Below are 19,501 nucleotides of genomic sequence, written 5' to 3'. Positions count from 1 at the left end.
AAATATAGCTTTAGAACCATTAGTTCTCTTTGGGCCTAGCCTTGAGAGTCACTTGAATGGAGGGCATGTGTGAATTACACTTTTTAATAATGGTATAGAGAAAATTTGCCCTTTGGGTCTTGAGGTGAAGTTAGCAGTTTTAAGATCACAGTCTTCCAAACCAGGCTCAAAGCCGTTCTGCCATAGAGTGCCTGAGGGAGTTGTCATGGATTCAAATGCCTGTCCTCAACACAGTGCTGGCTGGTGTCAGCCCATGAATCTGTAACTTACACTTTCTGATGAATACGTGGTACAAATAATTTTTTTCCCTTTCTTGCTCCTTTCTTCCTTTCAGATTATTCCTTGACTAGTGCAGACCTGTCGGCCCTGCAGGGTTTTAACTCCCCAGGAATGCTGTCATTAGGACAAGTATCTGCCTGGCAACAGCATCATCTAGGACAAGCAGCCCTCAGCTCCCTTGTGTAAGTGGGAACACACTCCCACCCCCATTCCCTGGAGGATTGGCAGCCTTTGCTAAGTTACACCCAACTAGGCACCTCTTCCATTTAGCCCACAAGCTCAGACTTGGCCCTATTTGGTTAGGCACAATGTTCTTTAACACTTCACTTTGAGTGGGTTGGGTATACATGGGTAGCTTGATCGGTGTACATACTGATTTGTGACTTGTAGGTGTTTTGCAACTCAGTGGGCTTGGAAAGTTATTTTGTAGGGAAATCCTTCTGCTGCTGCTTGTGCATTCATTGTCCAGCGCACCTCCCCCACCCTGCAAATAGTAATACTTTAACCTTAACTTCATTTGAATAAATACTCCAATACAAATGAAACTGACTTGACCATGAATAAACTAAGCGGAGGGGTTGCCAGGAACTAGGCCGCACACTTAGAGCTTGTGCATATGACTCTAAATGGATTGCCAATCTGAGCACTCAGGCCTTTATTACTGAATTGAAGCAACAGCAGCACTTAAAAGTGCTCTATTAGTCATGTACAAACTTGGTTTTTTATAATTGTCCTTCATGACAGTTTCATTAAGCAGACTGGGGAATGAGTGATCTCAGGCACCCTCTGCACCCTCTATGTTGGGAGCTGCTCCTGGCAGTTGACTGGATGGGTTGTTTTGGATTGCAGCAGTGTAGCTTGTTCTGTAGTGGCTAAAACACTGAAGGGCAACATTATTTTATTACATACACCTGTTTCTAAAACTGTTGATTGTATCTATATTTTGATAAATTTTATAGCGTGCTGTTTTTAAAGTCTGTTTTTATCTATTTAATGAGTATTTTATGTAAACCACTTAATAATTTTTTTAATTAAGTGGTATATAAATCTTGCTCCATTGGTTGGATAATAATGCACTGTCCTGGACTGTCTGAGCATCATAAATCTGGGTGGTGCATGAACACCTGTTGTGCATAGCAATTGGCCTGGTTTGCATGCAATGCTAAACCATGACTTAGGGTTAGGTGCAATAGCCTCTGTGAGTCTCATCAAAGCCTTGGACTCAAAGACTCCCACCTCCCCTCATAGGAATATAGGAAGCTGCCTTATACTGAGACAGGCCACTGGTCCATCTAGGTCAGTACTGTCTTCACCAACTGGCAGTGGCTCTCCAGGGTTTCAAGCAAGGGACATTCCCAACTCTACTTCAGAGGTTTTCCTTACATGCTAGCGGTATATAAATTTTATTGAATAAAAGAAATTAAAGAAACATGTAGGTGCTGGGGTTTAAACCTGGGACCTTTTGCATGCGAAACAGATGCTCTACCACTGAGCTACAGCCCTCTTTCTGCACAACCAGGAGGAATGCAGTTGGTCAGTTGCAAAATAAGCTAACTTCAAACCTTGACTTGTTTTAACATACTAGAGTTTATTTTTTAAACCACACTTCTGTTCAAACATACCAGCAAGCCAGAAATTGGGGAAAGCAGAATGGAATCTCTATGTGCTTGTCTTTCTGGTCACACAGTGGAAAGGGAAGGGGGGGGCATTCAGAGGCTCAGGCATGTAATGCTAAGCCATAGTTTAGCGTTGCCTGCAAACTAGCCCATTGTCTTTTGGAACAGAAGGGTATGTTAAAACTTGCGTACATGCAGCCAGATTTGTTCTCAGTCTTGTCCAGCGTTGCTGCTTTTCCTTTCCCCCTGCCGTTTCCTTTTGTGTTTGCCTTTCTGAAAGTTTGGGTGGCGGGGCTGTGCCTTGCTTATAGCTCATCTCTGTGAAGCCCTATAAATAACATTGCTTTTCTCCTCCCACCCCACCTCTGGTTTTAATTTTTTACTAGGACTGGAAGCCAGTTATCTCAGGGTTCCAACTTATCTATTAACACCAACCAAAACATTAACATCAAGTCCGAGCCAATTTCGCCCCCTCGAGACCGAGTGACCCCATCCGCGTTCCCCCAGCAGCAGCAGCAGCAGCAGCAGCAACAACAACAACAGCAGCAACCTCAGCAACAATCACGTCAGGAAATGGGCCGCTCTCCCGTCGACAGTCTCAGTAGCTCCAGCAGTTCGTACGATGGCAGCGACCGGGAGGACCCGAGGAGTGACTTCCACTCGCCGGTTGGACTGGGAAGGCCCCCCAATTCAGAAGACAGAGAGAGCCCGACCGTAAAGCGGATGAGAATGGATACTTGGGTGACATAAGCTTCCCTTTCTCCCTTCCGTTTCTACTTTTGAGTTATCCCAATGGACAGTCCTGACATATCTAAATTTATAAATAAGGACATGAAATAAATATTTATATGTATATACATACATGCATATATATAAATATATATATCTTTGTATACATATACATGTGTGAGTGTGTGAAGCAAGGCACACATACTCTCTCTTTCTCTCCCTCACACACAAAATCAGCAGGCACTTAAATACCAACTCCTCCTATAGCTGCAGATGCCCCGTGGTTTTTAAAACACAGTATAACAGAAAAGAACCCTTCCTAGGTATTGGTCTAGTCTGGCACTTAACCTGGACTTTGCTCCTTGAATAACATAACCTGTTTTGCAAAATAAATGTCGTACCCGTATGTAATCTACCAAACTAGATGGCCGAGGCGTGAGGGCTCGCCTGTAGTCGTGTTCCTGTGTGTGTGTGTTTTCCAACAGCCGTACTGTCCCCTGTAGTTAAGAGTACGCTTTGTAGCAGCAGAGCCGTAGAAAAAGAAAGCAATACTGTACATAGAATGACCTTTATATTACCCAATCAAGCATGGGTCTCTCTCTCTCTTACGAAAGGGTGCATGGAGAAGGGCTGGCAATGTTGAAAACAAAACAAGAAAACCCCAACACCTGTATTTGCACGTGCAAAACTATACTGGGTCAAATTAAGGGTATCCCTCTTTTTTCCCTTTTACCAAGTGTGAAAGAGAGACACAAAGAACGTGCATGGAATATTCAAAAGATATTAGACTAGAAGATAGTCCGTAAAGAAAATTTTAATATATTAAGTTATAATTGGAAAATGTTTGAAATCTTTCTTATGTTCCTCCTAACTTTTTTAAAAAATAGAGAAAAACAATTTTAGCTTGTGTATATTTTTTATTAAAGAAACCATACCCTTCTCTAAGACTATATAGAAAGTTATATACAGTACTTTTGAACACATTCTGCTATGAATTATTTATATAAGCCAAAGCTGTATGGTGTCGCGCTTTTTTTTTTGTAGAATATAGTTTTGTTTTTTGATTGTCTATTTTTTTTGGTCTTTTGTTTTTAGGGGAGGAAGGAAAAAAAAATCTTGCAGGCAGAACCTTGGGGAAAAATAAGCCATGAATACTTATTATTCTATATGTAAATTTAAAATTTGAGCCAAACTTTGTGTATATAGCATCTTAAATATATTATCACCTTTTGGTGTAAGTACCTATGTATTGTACGTTCGCCAGATTAAAAAAGTATATTTTTGTGGATTGACGCCAACTTGAAGAAAAAAAAAAGGCGAGGTCCTTATTAAGTAGAGTATTCACTGTTTAATATTTACTATTTTGTTCAATATACTGTACTTCCTTTTGGATTTTAATTAATATTATCCAGATTTTTTCAGAGGGTGTTTTAAAAAGGGGCCGTTCCCCACTCACTGGTGGTGAATGTGTGTTAAAACATTTTTGTGCTGTATGGTAAGGCTTCATAATACATTTTATAAATATATATATACATATATGTGTATATACATATATAAATATATGTATATAGATAGCAAAGTGATACCCACCCTTCCAATCCCATCCAGAAAACCTGGTGTTAAGTTCATCCTGCATAAATAGAAAATAAAATGCATTGGGGGGGGGGGTAAAGGCTGTGGGTTGTTGCCAAGGTTAATCATACTTAGAGTTGACTGATTTGAAATTGACATGGCTGACTTTAAGTCATCTAATTTCAGTGGGTCTATCCTGAGTAGAATTAAGGTGGTTACAACCTGTTATTTTAAAACTGCCTCTTTGGGGGTGGGGGAGATTACCTTATTGTTCATGCTGAAGTAGCAGAAACATACATCAGAAGCAAAAAATAAAAGGGTTTTGAAGTGGTGTGTGGGTTGGGGACAAAGTGTTTCAGAAGTTTCCTTTTCTTAATGCTCGGTATCCTTTAAATACAGCACCACCTCAAGTGATGTGGCTGGTCAGTGCTTTGCATGGGTGTGGGGTAGGGGGCGCTGATTCTACAATTGCAGCTTGAGAGCTCTGCTTCTCATGATACCTGTGGAAACAACAAGTTTTCTGAAACATCTAACTGCAGGGAGCAACAGTAGGCCAGCAGATCCCTGTGGCATGTTTACATAACCAAGCATGTTTTGTGATGCATATTTGAGTATGTACATGCTACATCTTTAGGGCCAAACTAGGTATGGTGTTGAACGTGTCCTTGCATTTTGATGTGCACGCGTTTTAAAGCAGGGGTTGGCCAGGCTTACCGGGCATGGGCCGGATCACTCCCGTGGAGATCCTTCTTGGGCCGGGCCGGTGCAGTGCAACACTGGAAATCGCATCTGTGCATGTCCGCGGCGCCGGAAATTGTTTCTGTGCATGCCCAGACACCGAAAATCACGCCTGCACAGAAGTGATTTCCGGCATCTGGGCATGCGCAAAAGCGATTTCTGGTGCTGCAGACATGCACAGAAGCAATTTCTGGAGCCGCGGAAGAGAGTCCCTACACCGTGCTGTGCTGGTTTAGCGTAGCACGTGGGGATTCGCCTAGTGGGCAGCTCGGTTCGGGGGTGGCTCATGGGCCGGTTAAACGGTCTCCATGCACTGCTTCTGGTCCATGGGCCGCAGTTTGGGGACCCCTGTTTTAAAGCATTCAAATTGGTAGAGGTAGGATTTTAAACCCCTCTCTCCTGTTGCAGTTCTTGACTCTTCCAAAGCTGCTGTTTGCATTAGGAGAATTGCTCCTATTGATGATGATGATGATGATGATGATGATGATGATGATTCTTTATTAAATTTGCATACCACCCTTCATCTGAAGAGCCCAGGGCGGTTCACAACAGAAAAATTCAAAATGAGTATACAAAATCTATAATAAAGCAAAAACAGGTGTACTTAAAGTTTAATATACTGTTGCATTTGGCTTGGTCTTAATGAGCATATATTGGCCGTGCATGCCAAAGTAACACATGCAGTAGCTGAACTACCCCTCCCCCAAAGCCCTTAACCTATTATAGGAGAAAGTAAAGCCTTTGTTACCTAGAAATCTGGATTTAAAACAACCTAAACTCTCTCTAACTTTTGGCAAAATATCAATAAAACTAAGCAAGAGCCAAGAGTTGAATGGAAGCTCTCAATTTATTTTTTCTGTAATATATCCTCAAGTGACTGCCTTACTTATTTATTTTTAAAGATAAGCAAGGTACGGGCAAAACTATGCCCTGTATAATTCATTTCACCTATAAGTCTTCCCCACCTTATGTAAAAACTGTACAAACTGGTGGTGGATTATGTGCTTTATAGCTGGCTCCGGTTTAGTTTTCATTAAGGGTTCTGTAAATGCATAAGCTTCTAGGATCTCTCTTTCTTAGAAGCATTTTGAGGAACTAATGCACACTAGGTACTGTTACTTCTGTCTGGATACGGTAGAGCAGAAAATGTCCCAGTGGTCTGTCAGCTTCCTCCCTCCCCCCCCAAAAAAAAAATCACACTTAACACAGAAACCACACCACCGCTTCATAGATCCTTTTGATGCTTCGGATTGGTATGATTCTCCTGCACTATTTATGCACCTACATGAACTTTGCTGTACATTTGAATGGGAGTTCTTCATTTCACATTTACTGTCTGATTTCTTGTGTGCCTTAATGAGATGGCTTTGCTGACTGTATCCCAATAGTCTCTTATTCCTATGCAGGTTTGTAACGAGTTACATCAACTTTTCCCCCCGTTAAAAAGGAAAAAGATATAGTTTGGGCTTTGTACTTGAATCGAGCCAGCCAATTTTCTTTCTTTCTTTCTTAAAGAAATAATAATAATCAGTTCTTAGAGTCAGACTGTTAACTCTCAGCTAATCTCCTTGTTCCAGGATCAGGTCCTATCCATTGTCTCCTGCAAAAGAGCTTTATATCATGAAAACAAAACATGCTGACTTTTTTTTATATAATTAACACTAATAATGTAACTCTAGATGTTTTGAAAGTGTTACACAGTGGTCCTAGAGATAAAGATAGTTGCAGCAGGGCAGAGGATTGTGTGTGTGCGCAGCTCTGTCCTGTACTTTGGCATGGGAGCGAGTCAGTGTTTCTATGCTGTCATTTGCTATTCCTTCGTACCAAATACTAGATTTTGCACTGAAGCACCTGCCCCATAACTGCCCAAAATGCCTTTAGGCTGGTACACTGATGAGCCCCCTTCCCCAGGCCCACTGCACTGCTCCATTGAATAAAAACCTTAATATTGCAAGGCACAAAGTTAAAAGTCACTTAGCAGTATGCTCCTCCCCCCACTGGTAAAATGTTGTTGCACAAGAGAATTCGTAAGCAGGTTGCTTGTAATTTGGTTGTGCAATAGATTGCGACGTCTGTAGCGCAACAAGTTTCTGCTAGCGCAACTGCTGCATCAAATTCCACCTGCTAGCACCAGAAACTTTGTGCTAGTAGACAGAGCAATGGGGTACAGCCCCAAGTGTCGTAGCTAATGTGGCAGCAGAGGCTTTTGAGGGTCCCACTTTGGCCAGAGTCTCAAACAAGCTCCAGTTTCTGAGCAGAAGTACCTCATGCTTCTTAGAAAACCATTTTTGCAATATGAAGGGAGTTACGCTGTATCATTGCAGGGCAGAGGTCGGGGAGACAGAAGAAGGTGCTATTTAAACTTGCTGCAGGTCCTTTGCTATGCCCAAAGTAGCTTTATAACTCTCAGTCCCCTTAAGCCCAAGGTTTTTAGGGCAACCGTTTGAAGCCATTCCAGATGCGAAGGGAAATACATGGTGTGGTTTCTGCGTCAGGGGAATTGTTGCTTGGAAGAGCTCCTGTGCCACACTCCCCATTTGGGAGAAACTGCCACGCCAGGCCTGTTAGCTTTTCAAATGCAGGGTGCTTTGGGCCGGGAAGTGCTTTCAAAGAAGTGACAATCTCAGCCTCTGTCCTTAATAGGTTCTGAGGTGCTATTGGCTCTTTAAGAGGGCTGTACCAATCTCACTAAGATTCAGCTTTTGCAAATTCAACAGCAGCTTGTACAATGAAGCTATTCAAAGACACACACCCCTTTTATTTTTAGAACCACGGAGTAAAAATAAAGTGTAAATAGAATCAATGGCATTTTAATTGAAGGTTGCAATTGGATTAAATCTTATGCAAATCCAGATTGCTAGAATTGGGGTCAAATGTTGCATATGGTGGACATAGCAATACTGACTTGTTCGTACCTGGTATCTCTCTTTTTTAAAACAAAGAAGTAAGGCATGTTGGAAATGTTTTAGCCTTTAAACTATAAAGGACACTAATGCATTGACAAGTCTACTGTGCGCACAAGAAATATATAGTAAATAAGGAACATAAATGACTCCTGCCAAATCAACCATGGGAAGAAGTTTAAAATTTAGAATGTGAAAAGACTTAAAAAAAAAATATTGGGAAATTTCCTCACTTTGCTGTGCAAGAAAACACTGCTTTGCTATATTTAAAAAGAAAAGCTTTTTTTAAAATAAGAAAAAATATATGTATTTGGTAAATGTTTGTAGTCAACAGTTCACAGACGAAGCTGTTTGCGGTTAAAGCCGTCTGGCGGCACAAGCTGGACTTTGTTGCCATCTTTGAGACGAATCTTTAAGAAAAAAAATTAAGTTAATCTTTTTCCCTGAATGTGGTGTTTTTTTCTTCATTATACAATAAATATTCTAGTGAACTTTTTATCAAATGGTTAAGAAAATGCTAGAAGTTGTTGTAAAATATTTGTATCTTGCATTCACTAAAGTAAAAATACTGGCTTTTACTGTGTATATCGGACTCTCTCTCATATTTAAACTGAAGCTCTCAAATCTTTTTCCCTTTGTCAGCACCTAAACTTGGATTTGGTCCTGTTTCCTTGCCTGTAAAGATCCAGGCTTACAGGTACAAATGAAGCACTTGCATATATTTGAAGCTGTATCCCACTCTGCATTCCAGTTGTGAGCCAGGTAAAACAAGGTGGAGTAAAAAGTGTTTCCTTCTGGCTTAAACTTCACTCTTTAAAGAGGAGTGGCCCTCCAGATGTTGTTGTACTGTCGTTTCCATCATCCCCTAACCATTGGCCATGCTGGCTGGGACTGATGGGAGTTGGTGGTCCAACATCTGGAGCTCCTTGGATTCTCTGCTTCTTTCACCTCCCCCCCCCCAAATGCATGACTAGCTTATAATCCTGGTCTTCAACATTTGTTTCCAAGGTTCATACTTATCCCCTTTTTCTCTTTCTGCCCAGATTTCTAGATTAAAAAAATAAATAAATCAGTTGCCTGTGCAGTGAATTTTGTCTGCTCCCCACCCCCCACCCCAGTTTACTTTTAAGTAGTTGTATAGAAGAGGGAATTTTTACAAAGGCAAGCAGTCTTCCTTGTGTTGTCACTCAATTTTCCCCAACTTTTTTTTTTTTTAAAAAAAACCTTTTAACATGTTATGCAGACATGGTGGGGCCTACTTGAATGATATAAAAATAAGCCTGTTTTTATCTGGAACATGTGGTAGACTACACCTGCATGAACTAATAGACATACCCTTCCTATGTCCATTTGTTCATCAGTGCCTCTGTTATTCAGTAGGTGGCGAAAGATACTTTCTGCTGGCCTAGTTTTAAACTTCACCACTGAAAATGACTTTGGTTTCTTTGGACTGAATCATACCTTTTTAGAAAAGCTGATTCTTGCTCTCACCTTCACCTACGTGTTAGCTTTACTTCCTGGCATGAAGAGCAAGCTGGATTTATTAGTGGCTCCAGAAAATTTGTTGAGTTCCTTGGGCTAAAAATATTCAAGAGTGTAGCTACAGATGCTTAAAATCAATTCACTGTTGTTTTTCTTAGCTCTCACAAATGCCTGTACATTGACTCTTTTTTTTTTGCCACCTAAACCTGATTTTTGTGCAACTTTGTGTTAACTAATAAAGTTCTAAGATCCTGAACAGAGCTGGAACAAAGCACTTAACATTATTTACAAGATTTGTGGCCCTTGTGAGTAGGAAACAAGGAAGCATCAGGCATAACTTTTCCAATAGGAAGTATCCTCCACTTTGGTATACTAAATGTTCTTTCAAAAAAACCAAACCAAACAAAAACCAAACCCAAGTTCTCTGCCAGAGACCATAAACTTTTTGTATTAAAACTGACATAAATCCAATTGCACTAACTTGGAACATAGTATTTAAGAACATAAGAAGCCCATCTAGTCTAGCATCCTATTCTCACAGTGGCCAAGCAGATGCCTATGGGAAACCCAAAAGCAGGACCCAAGTGCAACCCCCCCTTGAAATCCCCACCCACTGGTATGCAGAAGCTGGTGGGAATTGTAGCCCAACAACATATGGAGGGTAACGCATTGGCTATTCCTGTCTTAGGCTATAGTCAGTGGTCACTTGATGGGCTGAGCAGTGTCTGGTTTTCAATATCGTGATATGTCACCAGCTAAACATTATGATATATTGCTGTCTGAAATAAGGATGGAACTACGTAGAGGTGAATGGGGAAACGTCCAGGCAGTTGCTACTACTTAGGAGTCTAAAACCGATACATTTTTACTTACCTTTAACATACTGTTACAGCTGTTATTTTATAGTACAGAGCAACATGGGTGGCAGGAATCATGAGAGGATGACCCATAGCTGTCAGCTTTTCCCTTTTCTTGCGAGGAATCCTATTCAGAATAAGGGAATTTTCCTTAAAAAATGGGAAGCGTCGACAGCTATGGCAATGACCCAATTATGGTTTCCCCACATCTTGTTTTTTTACATAGCACATGTACACATCGTGATATCACCATGCCGACTGTTATGAAGCTTACCACGATGTGGACTTCAAACTGATTTTGGACGATGTATTGTTACATCACCCAGCCCTAATGGTCACTGTACCCCAAACAGCTGGAGGGCATGACCACTGCTACGCTCTGCTCTAGACTGGCATAAGGATGCCTCTCAAATGTTCTCTTATAGTTCCCTTTGTGTACTCTGCCCTTAAATTTCTGTGCTAAAGTAATCGGGATTCTCCACCAAGAAAAACTGAATTATGTAGCCTGCATACATTATGCAAAGTTTTTAATGTTTATTTTTGCTAGTGGTGGGAAGGGCAAGGACACTGAAGCGTAAACCACTAGATATGTCCCCCACTTAATTTTCAATGTCTGATGATGTACAATCTTTTATATATGCTGTAAGCCACCCAGAGTGGCTGGGGAAAACCCAGCCAGATGGGTGGGGTATTAATAATAATAATAATAATAATAATAATAATAATAATAATAATAATAATAATAATAATTGCCACAATGACTAGAAGCTTTTTAAAATGAAAGCTGAGATTGTCAGGAAGCTGATTTCTGCAGCCATTCGTGTATTCTCTTTTTTCTGTATGGAGCTGTGCTGAGTCCAGACTCTATTGCTGAACCCCTTAAAAAAACAACACACTGCAAGACAGAGAAGCTTGGTGAGTCATGCCTGATCCTTGGCTGGGATTGACATGTGTCTAGCCAACATGAGAAACTCCATGCAAGTATTTTTAAAGGTCACTGCTCTGGATTTCCTATCTTAAAAGTCTTGTTTGTTTTTCTTTATAGCTATTTGATTGATATCACAGAATAAAAAGGGGGCTTCTTGCAGAGTTTTCTGAACACAGTCCTCACCTTCCGCTCTGCCATACTGTTCTGGACCAAATTCCTTTTTGTTGTCAGGTTTGCTGTGAGAGAGGTGGAATGGAAATTAATACTTTGTGCTCTGGCCCGAACATTTAGGGAGTGTCGTGTTTTGCTGTCTGAAAGATCTGCAGCTGAAACAGATTTAGCCTGTTTTCCATTACGATGAGCTTTTGCCAGTTTCCATGGGCATGGAGTTAAGACTTTGGGAGTGATTAAAGTGTGTGTGTGTGTGCGCGCCCCTTCTGTCCCACTCCCAAATTAATGCTTTATGGAGAGAAGTAAAGAAAGCCTAGGTGCTAATAGCTTTTGCTGGTCTGAAGAGGCCCTGATCAGCCACAGGAACAGGCAGGTACCGGTAACTACTTTGGGCTACAATGCTGTTTGCTCAGTTATAGTGATTCAAAGCATCTTTAAAACTGCTTTGCAGGGCAAAGCTCTCCCAGTGCATCATGTACAAAAAGAACAACACAATATACAGTAGCTACACCGGGGGGGGGGGGGGAGAACACTTCCAATGTGAGAGCCATTTTGAATTGCTTTAGGGATAGCCAACATGATGTCCTTCCATCTCTTGTTGGGACTACAACTCCCATCAGTCTTGGCTAGCACAGCCAGTTGTTGGGGATGATGGGAATTGAGTCCAGGAAGGCAGTGAGCCACTAGTCACTGCCTCTAGGCCCAGCCGACCTCCCATTCTTGGTGTGAGGATGAAATAGAAAGCAGGACCGCTCTTTATGCCACTCTGAGCTCCTTAGAGGAAAGGTGATGTTTAAATCTAACAATAAATAAGCAAGCAGGTAGAGGGCTCCACATTGGTTATGGCCACACCTGCTAGTTTGGGAAAGGCAGCCTTGAAGAAATAGATTTTCTTTTCTGCCTTTTGTGTTTGCCATCCTACCAGAAGGACCTCTGGGAGCAATGGGTAGAAACATACGGCTGAAGGCGCTGAAGTCAAACTTGCAAAAGGAGCCAATGTGAAAATGGGAGGAGTCTCCACCATCTGTATTCAGGAGGGAGGAGATTCCCTCCCACTGGGCTTGGGGTCTTAGCCCTGGTGCTTGCTATGAGAAAAATGGGGCAGGAGTGCCCACATATGACTCTTTGCCTGCCTTGTATACCCCACCTTTTCTCCAAAGAGCTCTCAAGGTGGCCTGTATTCTCTTCCTCCCTGTTTTACTCTCATAGCAAGCCTTTTACGTAGGGTGGGCTCAGGCTGAGAGGCAGTGGCTGGCCCAAGGTCACCCAGGGAACTTCGTGGCTGAGCAAGGATTTCAACCCTGGTCTGCCAGGTCCTAGTCCAACACACTAACCACTCCAATCCACTGGCTCTGCCCTTTAACCTTTGCATCTGTCCTAAAAGGAATAGCCGTCATTTAGTTCAGCAGTGGCTACAACAGCCTCGTCAGAAAGGGCATAGTGCAGCAGACGATTGGTCCATCTTGTTCAGTGCTATTCACAGACTGGCCGTGGTTCTTCAGGTAAATTTTCCCAGCCCTACCTAGAGACTGAACCAGGCACCTTCTTCAGGCGAAGCAGAGGCTCTTTATCGCTGAGCTACAGCCCTTCCCTAAGCAGTGACGGTGGAGAGTGTGTGATATGGGGAGGAGAGAGGATGAAGATTACCAGCAACACCACCCTGAGCTCATTAGAGAAAGAGGTGGCGATGCAAGCAAAATAGAAATCTTAAACCTTGTATCTCCCATGTATTTGTGTATGTGTAAACCAAGCTTGAGATGACGACTAGGTTCTTCTCTCCTTTTTTAGCAGACGTGTATATGTGAAGAAAGCTTTATTGTATGCAAAGGAAGACTGGAGCTGCTCCTGCCATTTAAGACAAGATGACTTTTAATAAACTGGCAGTTAGTTTAAATATATATCTATATAGCCCAGGTGATAGGCTAGGCCTGTTTCCTCAGAAAGACCAAACCTCAGAGTCTTGAAAGAGGCAGCAAGCATAAAATGAGATTTGACCCCAATAACACAAGGGGGGATATGATCACATCTTCACCTTAAAGTGCTGTCATATCGCTTTAACGAGCCTCCAAAGCAACCTGGGAGCTGTAATTTTGTCAAGGATGATGAGAGTTGTTAAGAGACACCACCTGCAATTCCCCTCACAGAGCTACCATTCTCAGGCTGGCTTCACAATCAATGGTTCTTCCCAGCGAACTCTCAGAATTGTAGCTCTATGAAGGGAATCATGGTGGTCTAACAACTCTCAGCACCCTTAACAAACTACAGCTCCCAGGATGCCTTGGGGGAAGCCCCAACTAGAATGTAAGGTGCAAATGTGGCCAAAATTTTTAGAGCAAAAAGGGTGCCCAGGGGAGGAGTGCAGAACCTTCTCCCTAGGTGCCCTTCCCCCAGCTGAGTCTGCTTCTGATATCTGGCTGAAGACTGGTACTGGGGAGCACACAACCTACAAGAGGGTTCAGGTTCTGCACCCCCTTTTGCTGTTTAAAAGTGAGCCATCCCACCATTCCCTTTGTGACTGACCAGCCACTGTCCATGTCTTGCTCTGTCCTGGTCTTCCTTGATCTCATTTCCAAGTTGAGCTCCTAACAACTTAAGAAGCAACTGATCTGTGGTTGGCTCATCCCACAACATTATTTCAATACAAAGAGACTTCCCTCCACTTTTTGAGGGGTGGGGTGGGGTAACAGACAGAGTCATCCCCCTGACGGAAGGAAGTGGGTTTGGATAGTGGGCAGAGGTTCTTTAAGCACACTGAGGACGGGTGTCCCCCTCACTGACCCGTCAGTGTTGTTCACAGGAAGAGTTGTGTTGGAGGAAGTAGTCACTTCGAGCTGCTGGGTTTTAAAATAGACAATATAAAACACTGGCAAAATTATTCCTACGAGGAGCATAATGAAAACTGCATTCCACCACTGGATCCCACAGTCTGCTCCAGCACCGATTTCCTTCCTCCCTGAAGGTGACCAGTTTGGTGTTTCGATGCAATAGTCTGTGCTTGGGGAGACATCCAGCAGAGTTGCTTTCTCAATGTCCTGGTCGATCCCTCTGAAATACTGATCGATTTGCTCGGTGTCTTTGGAGCTGCCGTCTCCCTCTTTGGACCCAGACGGTTCAGCAGGCAACAACAGACCAGCTCTCTGGGCAGGCAGCAACACTTCCTGGCTCTCTGTTAACATGCCGTTGACCTTGACTGGGATCCTGATGGATTTTAGCGCGTACAAGTCTTGCTCCTGGATGAAGTTGTTGACCCGCTTGATATCTGCAACCTAAGAGAATTCAGAAAGGGGAGATGGGGTAGGAAATCAGTTATCGAACTCTTTTTTCATTGTATATAAACAGCTCCTTCTAATGCAAACAATCACTTCATGAATCGCTTCTAAGGGGACACCTGAAACAATGTGCAATAATATAGTAAATGCATATATCAGTGTTGGCCAAACTTGGGTCTCTAGCTGTTTGGGGACTACAATTCCCATAATCCCTGACCACTGGTCCTGTTGGCTAGGGATGATGGGAGTTGTAGTCCAAAAACAGCTGGAGCCCCAAGTTTGGCCCACACTGGCATATATCAAACAGTTTCATATATAAAACTAACTGCATATATAGAAACAGTTTTTAAAACACATACATTGCAGAAGCAGTTTAAGACAACAGCCGTACACACACAAAATCAGTTCAGATCCAATGCAGAGACCAGCTGGGATAATGATCTCCATTTAGAACAGGTGTGGGGAACGTTTGGCCTGCCAGGTGTTGCTGAACTACAACTCCCATCAGCCCCTGCAAGCATGGCCAATGGACAGAGATGTTGGGAGCTGAGCAGTTTCTGAGGGCTGGGCAAATGGTCAGATTCGCTAAAAGGCAGCATCCTATGCTGCTGATGGGACAGGGAGCAAACATCCTCTCCTGCAAACCCAAGTACATAGGAAGCTGCTGCCTGCCTAGTCAGACCATTGGTCCATCTAGCTCAGAACTGGCCACACTGCCTGACTGCAGCTCCACAAGCCTACCTGGAAATGCTGGGGACTGAACCTGAGGCTTTCTATATGAAAATCAGGTGCTCTGCCACTGAGCTACTCTTTCCCCAAGTACACAGAATTCAGCAATCCATAACTGGCTACCTTTTTTTCCAGCTGACACTTTCGTTCCAACTTCAAAGCCGTTTCACCCAGCTATTTTTACCGGATGAGTTACAACAGCTAAACAGTTGTTACTCCTCGGCCACCCAAACAACAAAATGATTGGCATGCAAGCCTGGAAAGTCCCAGCTTGACTTGGTTGTCAAAGGCTGCCCTTGGATAGGAGATGCCTTCCCCCATCTTGCCTGTTCATGGAACAGAACAGAGTGCTCTTCCTTAGCCCTGCAAGGCTCTGAGCCAGAAATGTAAAAAAAGAAAAAAAGAAAAGCCCCACCACAGATGTCATCAATCGCTTCCAAGGAAGATGCTTCTTACTTTGCATCCATACTGCAGTGCCAATTTGTTCAGATTGTCGTCTTTGCTAACTTGGCGCTCCAGCAGAACCACATCCCCAACTTTCTCTGCGGCAGCGTTGCGCCTCCGTTGCTCCTTCCCCCTCGCTCGCAATTCCATGACGTCAAGTTCCTCCTCTGACGAGGAGTCATCCGAATCCGACGGCCTGCTTCTGAACAGGTAAACTTGGCTGCTTGAGAACTTTCGGATGCTGGCAGGAGCCTGGAAGGGCTGAGTCAGTGCCTCACTCAGCCTCATGCTTTACAAAAACCTCTGCAACACAACACAAAGCATTTGGAGTATTATTATTTTAAATGATCATAAAATGAGCAATATACCTTAACAACAGTTGGGAATCTGGGATGCCACAGATGAAGCTTAGCTCAGCAGCCATGGCAGAAGGGTTCAGATTACTCATTATGCTAAGTAAGCTCTAGGACAGGGACTCAGACCATGCCCATCCTTTAGATTTTGCTGTGACTCATACTCTGACAACCTTCTTTCTTTTTATCATCTTCAATACTGAAACCTCAAAAAGCACTTTTCCCTTTGGCTATTTCTGTAGCTTCCTGCATCTCATATATGGTTATGAGAAGGGATGGAGACATCAACCTATGTCTGGTCTATTCCATATCAGTTCTGCATTTAGTTCATCCACAAATCTGCTGCAGAAAATGGTCAGAACAATCTGGATTAAGGGGGGAGACCTGCAATATATATATATTTTTTGGTATTTAAATACATATTATCTCATTGTACATATTTATAAACTATCATCACCATCATTATCTTTGCTCTAAGGTCCCAGGATGGGTAACAACAATTAAAACACAGTGTTAAAAACAGTTTAAAACAACTTACAGAAATAAAGTGGGTGCTAAAAATATACACCTCAAGTGTCCAATGCCAGAGTAAAGAGCTGTTTTTCAGCATTTGTCAAATCGGGATAATGAATGTGCCAGATGTACCGCTGGGGATGGGGGGAAGGAGTTCCACAACTGCCACAGACAAAGCCCTTCCCCAGCCATCCCTCCCTGAGCTTCTGAGAACATAGAATGATGAACGCTGAAACAGCCTTCTACAATTGGCCTGCATAGCTTAGTACTGTCTACACCAGACATAGCCAATGTGCTGCGCTCCAGACCTTGTTGGACTCCAACTGGCCCCTGCCGCCATGGGCAACAGGGAAGATGTGGGTTGTAATCCATCAACATCTAGAAGACACCATATTGGCTACCCCTGGTCTGCAGCAGCTGACAACAGCACTCCAGCATTTCAAACAGGACACCAGGGATTGAACCTGGGTCCTTTGGCTTTATTGCTGAGCCCGTCCCCAAAGCAAAGGTTGAACATACCTTCCAGGTGCTAAGAGATCCCCGTGACAGGAGTGACTCTCTGCCTTCCAAGGCTAAAGATCTTTTGAAAACTTACACGCCCTGTTTCAGAACACTTTATGTCCCAGGACAACCTGCCTTCCTTTGATGACTTGTCCACCGGCAAGTTGCATCAGGGAAGGCTCAGAGTAGCCCCTTCAAAATTGGTTTGGACCTTCAGTTATCCCATCCCTTGATAAATAATCATGACTGGGCCATAGACTCTGCCCCCACCCAGTAGTCTTTTTTCTTTAAATCCAAGAATGGAAAATCAGAGCCACATGTTCAGGTTATCTTATTCTCAGGTCTTTGATCTAATCCTTGGGGGAAATTAAGAGCTACTGCTGTTCTCACTTACTAGAACAGATAAGAAGGGCCCTGCTGCCAAATCAAGCCAAAAATCCTGTTTCCAACAGAGCACAGCCAGATGCTGCCTCCAATAGGCTCTCAAGTAGCATGGAAGCACCCTCGCTCTCATCAGCATAGGATTTCCTTCCCAGGCCCCTCAAGGCCTTCTCCTCTGTACAGCAGGAGAATGATGCCAGATAAGGGGACATCGCTGTTCAACTTTCTATTGTTTTGGCAGCGTTATCATATTTGTGCCCTAACCTACCTGATTATAATCTCCCAAATCAACTATTCTATTCTGAACTTAAAAATAGAAAGTGTAATGCTGGTGGTCAGCAAAAGAGGATCAAAGACTCTCTCAAGGCAAATAAAAAAAAAATGTAGTATAAACACTGACAACTGGGAAACACTGGCCTGTGAGTGCTCCAGTTGGAGAATAGCCTTTACCAAAGGTGTCATGGGTTTTGAAGACACTCGAACTCAGGACAAAAGGGAGAAACGCACTAAGAGGAAGGCACAATTGGCAAACCCTCACAGTGATCAACTCCCGCCCAGAAACCTATGCCCCCACTGTGGAAGGATGTGGATCCAGAATTGGCCTCCACAGTGTCTTACAGACTCACTGTCTTACAGACTCAACTATTAAAACCATGTTTATGGAAGACAATCTTACTCTGCTACAAATGATCACTGAAGAGGAGGAGGCGGTGGTGGTAGGTGTTGCTTTAACAAAAACATTGCCCTAAACTGGGGGGGGGGGGAGAAGGGACCAATTAAAGCTACCTGCATTCCCCATTACCCTCCAACCAGATCAAAAGAAGTATCCTAGTAGAAAATAGTTGTGCAATTTTGGACTCTGGACTCAATTAGCTACACAAACAGCCTTTAGATGGTAATGTGTGTCAGCACAGTTTGACGTAAGCTGGCCCTGCCCTCTTTGGGAGCCCTCATGCTCTTTTTGCTGAGTCTCTGTTTGAAAGGCCCACACTGAGGGCACCACATCAATAGCAGCTTCACACATTAGGCAGTAAACAGCCTGAATAAATGTGGACTGTATTATACAGACTCCAGGATGTGCTTAAAAGCAAAACCATATCCCTTCAATTAGTTGACTAGCACAAAAGGGCAACAGGTCCCTGCCCCCGCCCCCCAAACCTACTGGGCTAGTTTACTAGATGCACAAACAAAGCTTTAGTTAGCATCCCAAACTATGACACACACATCCTCCACCCCGGAAGTCTTAAGTGCTGCAGTCCTGAATTTCAATGCCTCAGTCATCCTCTGCCTTGTTCTGTGTATGGGGTAGAGGAGTCCTACCTGCACACCTCAAAGAAAGCCTTACAAGTTAAAAAGAAAAACCACTCTCCACATCAACACACTCCTGGCTCCCTTTCTAAGCCCCTGGAGCAAAGAGCAAAGATTCCTACACATCATTTGTTTATTGCAATGGAAAATGGTGTGTGTGTGTGTGTGTGTAAAACCCAGGCAAATTCTCTTCTCTGCCCACACTCCCAAGCAATAAAAGGAAACACTTGTAGCGTGATCCTGGCCAGATCTACTCAGAGGCAAGTCCTAGTGAATTAATGAGGCTTACTCCCAAGGAAAGTGGGTTTTTAGTATTGCGAGCCAAACGCCTCCAAAAGCAAAGCCTGGTCTACTCAGAGGCAAGTACCACTCAATTAAATGGGGCTTACTGCCAGGAAAGTGTGGGGTTTAGAATTGCAGCCCTTACAAAGAACAGAGGAGCCCCCCAGTTGAAGGGGAACCCAGAACTCCCAGGTTCAAGGGTGTCCCTTCCAGATCAGCTGCTCCTGATCTAATACTCCCATCCCCGCCAACCACCATTCAGCCCTACCTGCTTTTATTTGCAGGCGACCTGCTTCCCAGCTGCCCCTCTTCCTTCCTTCCTCTCGCCCCAGCTGCCTGGCCTCACCCGAACTTGCTGTGGGCTGCCTCTTCGGCCGGATAGTTCGGAATGGCCCAGGAAAGGCGGGCAAGAGCAGCGCCGCAGCCAATCGCTTGCCAGAACGGGC

The 19,501-nt window shown here is 43.5% G+C and overlaps 2 protein-coding genes across 12 annotated transcripts in view; one reads left to right on the top strand and one right to left on the bottom strand.

The window, feature by feature from the left end:
- The window catches only part of MEF2A (myocyte enhancer factor 2A), an 86,809-nt gene extending 82,897 nt beyond the window's left edge, over positions 1-3,912 (top strand). For all 9 annotated transcript variants that reach the window (XM_082198587.1, XM_082198591.1, XM_082198586.1 and 6 more), the window contains 2 exons: positions 335-461; positions 2,282-3,912. In XM_082198587.1, coding sequence (XP_082054713.1) covers positions 335-461; positions 2,282-2,645 — 491 coding nt within the window. In that variant the 3' untranslated portion in view covers positions 2,646-3,912. The remainder of the gene's footprint in view (positions 1-334; positions 462-2,281) is intronic.
- A 9,161-nt stretch (positions 3,913-13,073) lies between these two features.
- Positions 13,074-19,434, bottom strand: LYSMD4 (LysM domain containing 4). 3 transcript variants are annotated; one of them, XM_082198823.1, is made up of 3 exons: positions 19,324-19,434; positions 15,730-16,018; positions 13,074-14,541 (listed from the first exon to the last, which is right to left on the bottom strand). In XM_082198823.1, the coding sequence occupies exons 2-3, from the start codon at positions 16,003-16,005 to the stop codon at positions 13,969-13,971; spliced, it is 849 nt and encodes a 282-aa protein (XP_082054949.1). In that variant the 5' UTR covers positions 16,006-16,018; positions 19,324-19,434; the 3' UTR covers positions 13,074-13,968. The 3 variants fall into 3 exon arrangements, with proteins under 3 accessions (XP_082054949.1, XP_082054950.1, XP_082054951.1); XM_082198824.1 differs by lacking the exon at positions 19,324-19,434 and adding an exon at positions 17,103-18,074 and having other exon boundaries at positions 15,730-16,020; XM_082198825.1 differs by lacking the exon at positions 19,324-19,434 and adding an exon at positions 16,609-17,064 and having other exon boundaries at positions 15,730-16,020.
- Between the last annotated feature and the right edge of the window lie 67 nt (positions 19,435-19,501).

The sequence above is a fragment of the Podarcis vaucheri genome (genome assembly GCF_965113315.1).
Source record: "Podarcis vaucheri genome assembly, chromosome: 14".
In the NCBI taxonomy this organism is placed as follows: domain Eukaryota; kingdom Metazoa; phylum Chordata; class Lepidosauria; order Squamata; family Lacertidae; genus Podarcis; species Podarcis vaucheri.
Note: the sequence above shows the minus strand (reverse complement) of the source record. Positions and strands in the feature narration are given on the sequence as shown.

What these genes read in the sequence shown, in the direction of transcription:
- LYSMD4 (XM_082198823.1), bottom strand. Translation starts at nt 16,005, where the DNA reads ATGAGGCTGAGTGAGGCACTGACTCAGCCCTTCCAGGCTCCTGCCAGC. An exon ending in CACTGCAGTATGGATGCAAA is followed by an intron (nt 14,542 to 15,729) that starts GTAAGAAGCATC and finishes GAATTCTCTTAG; the next exon opens with GTTGCAGATATCAAGCGGGT.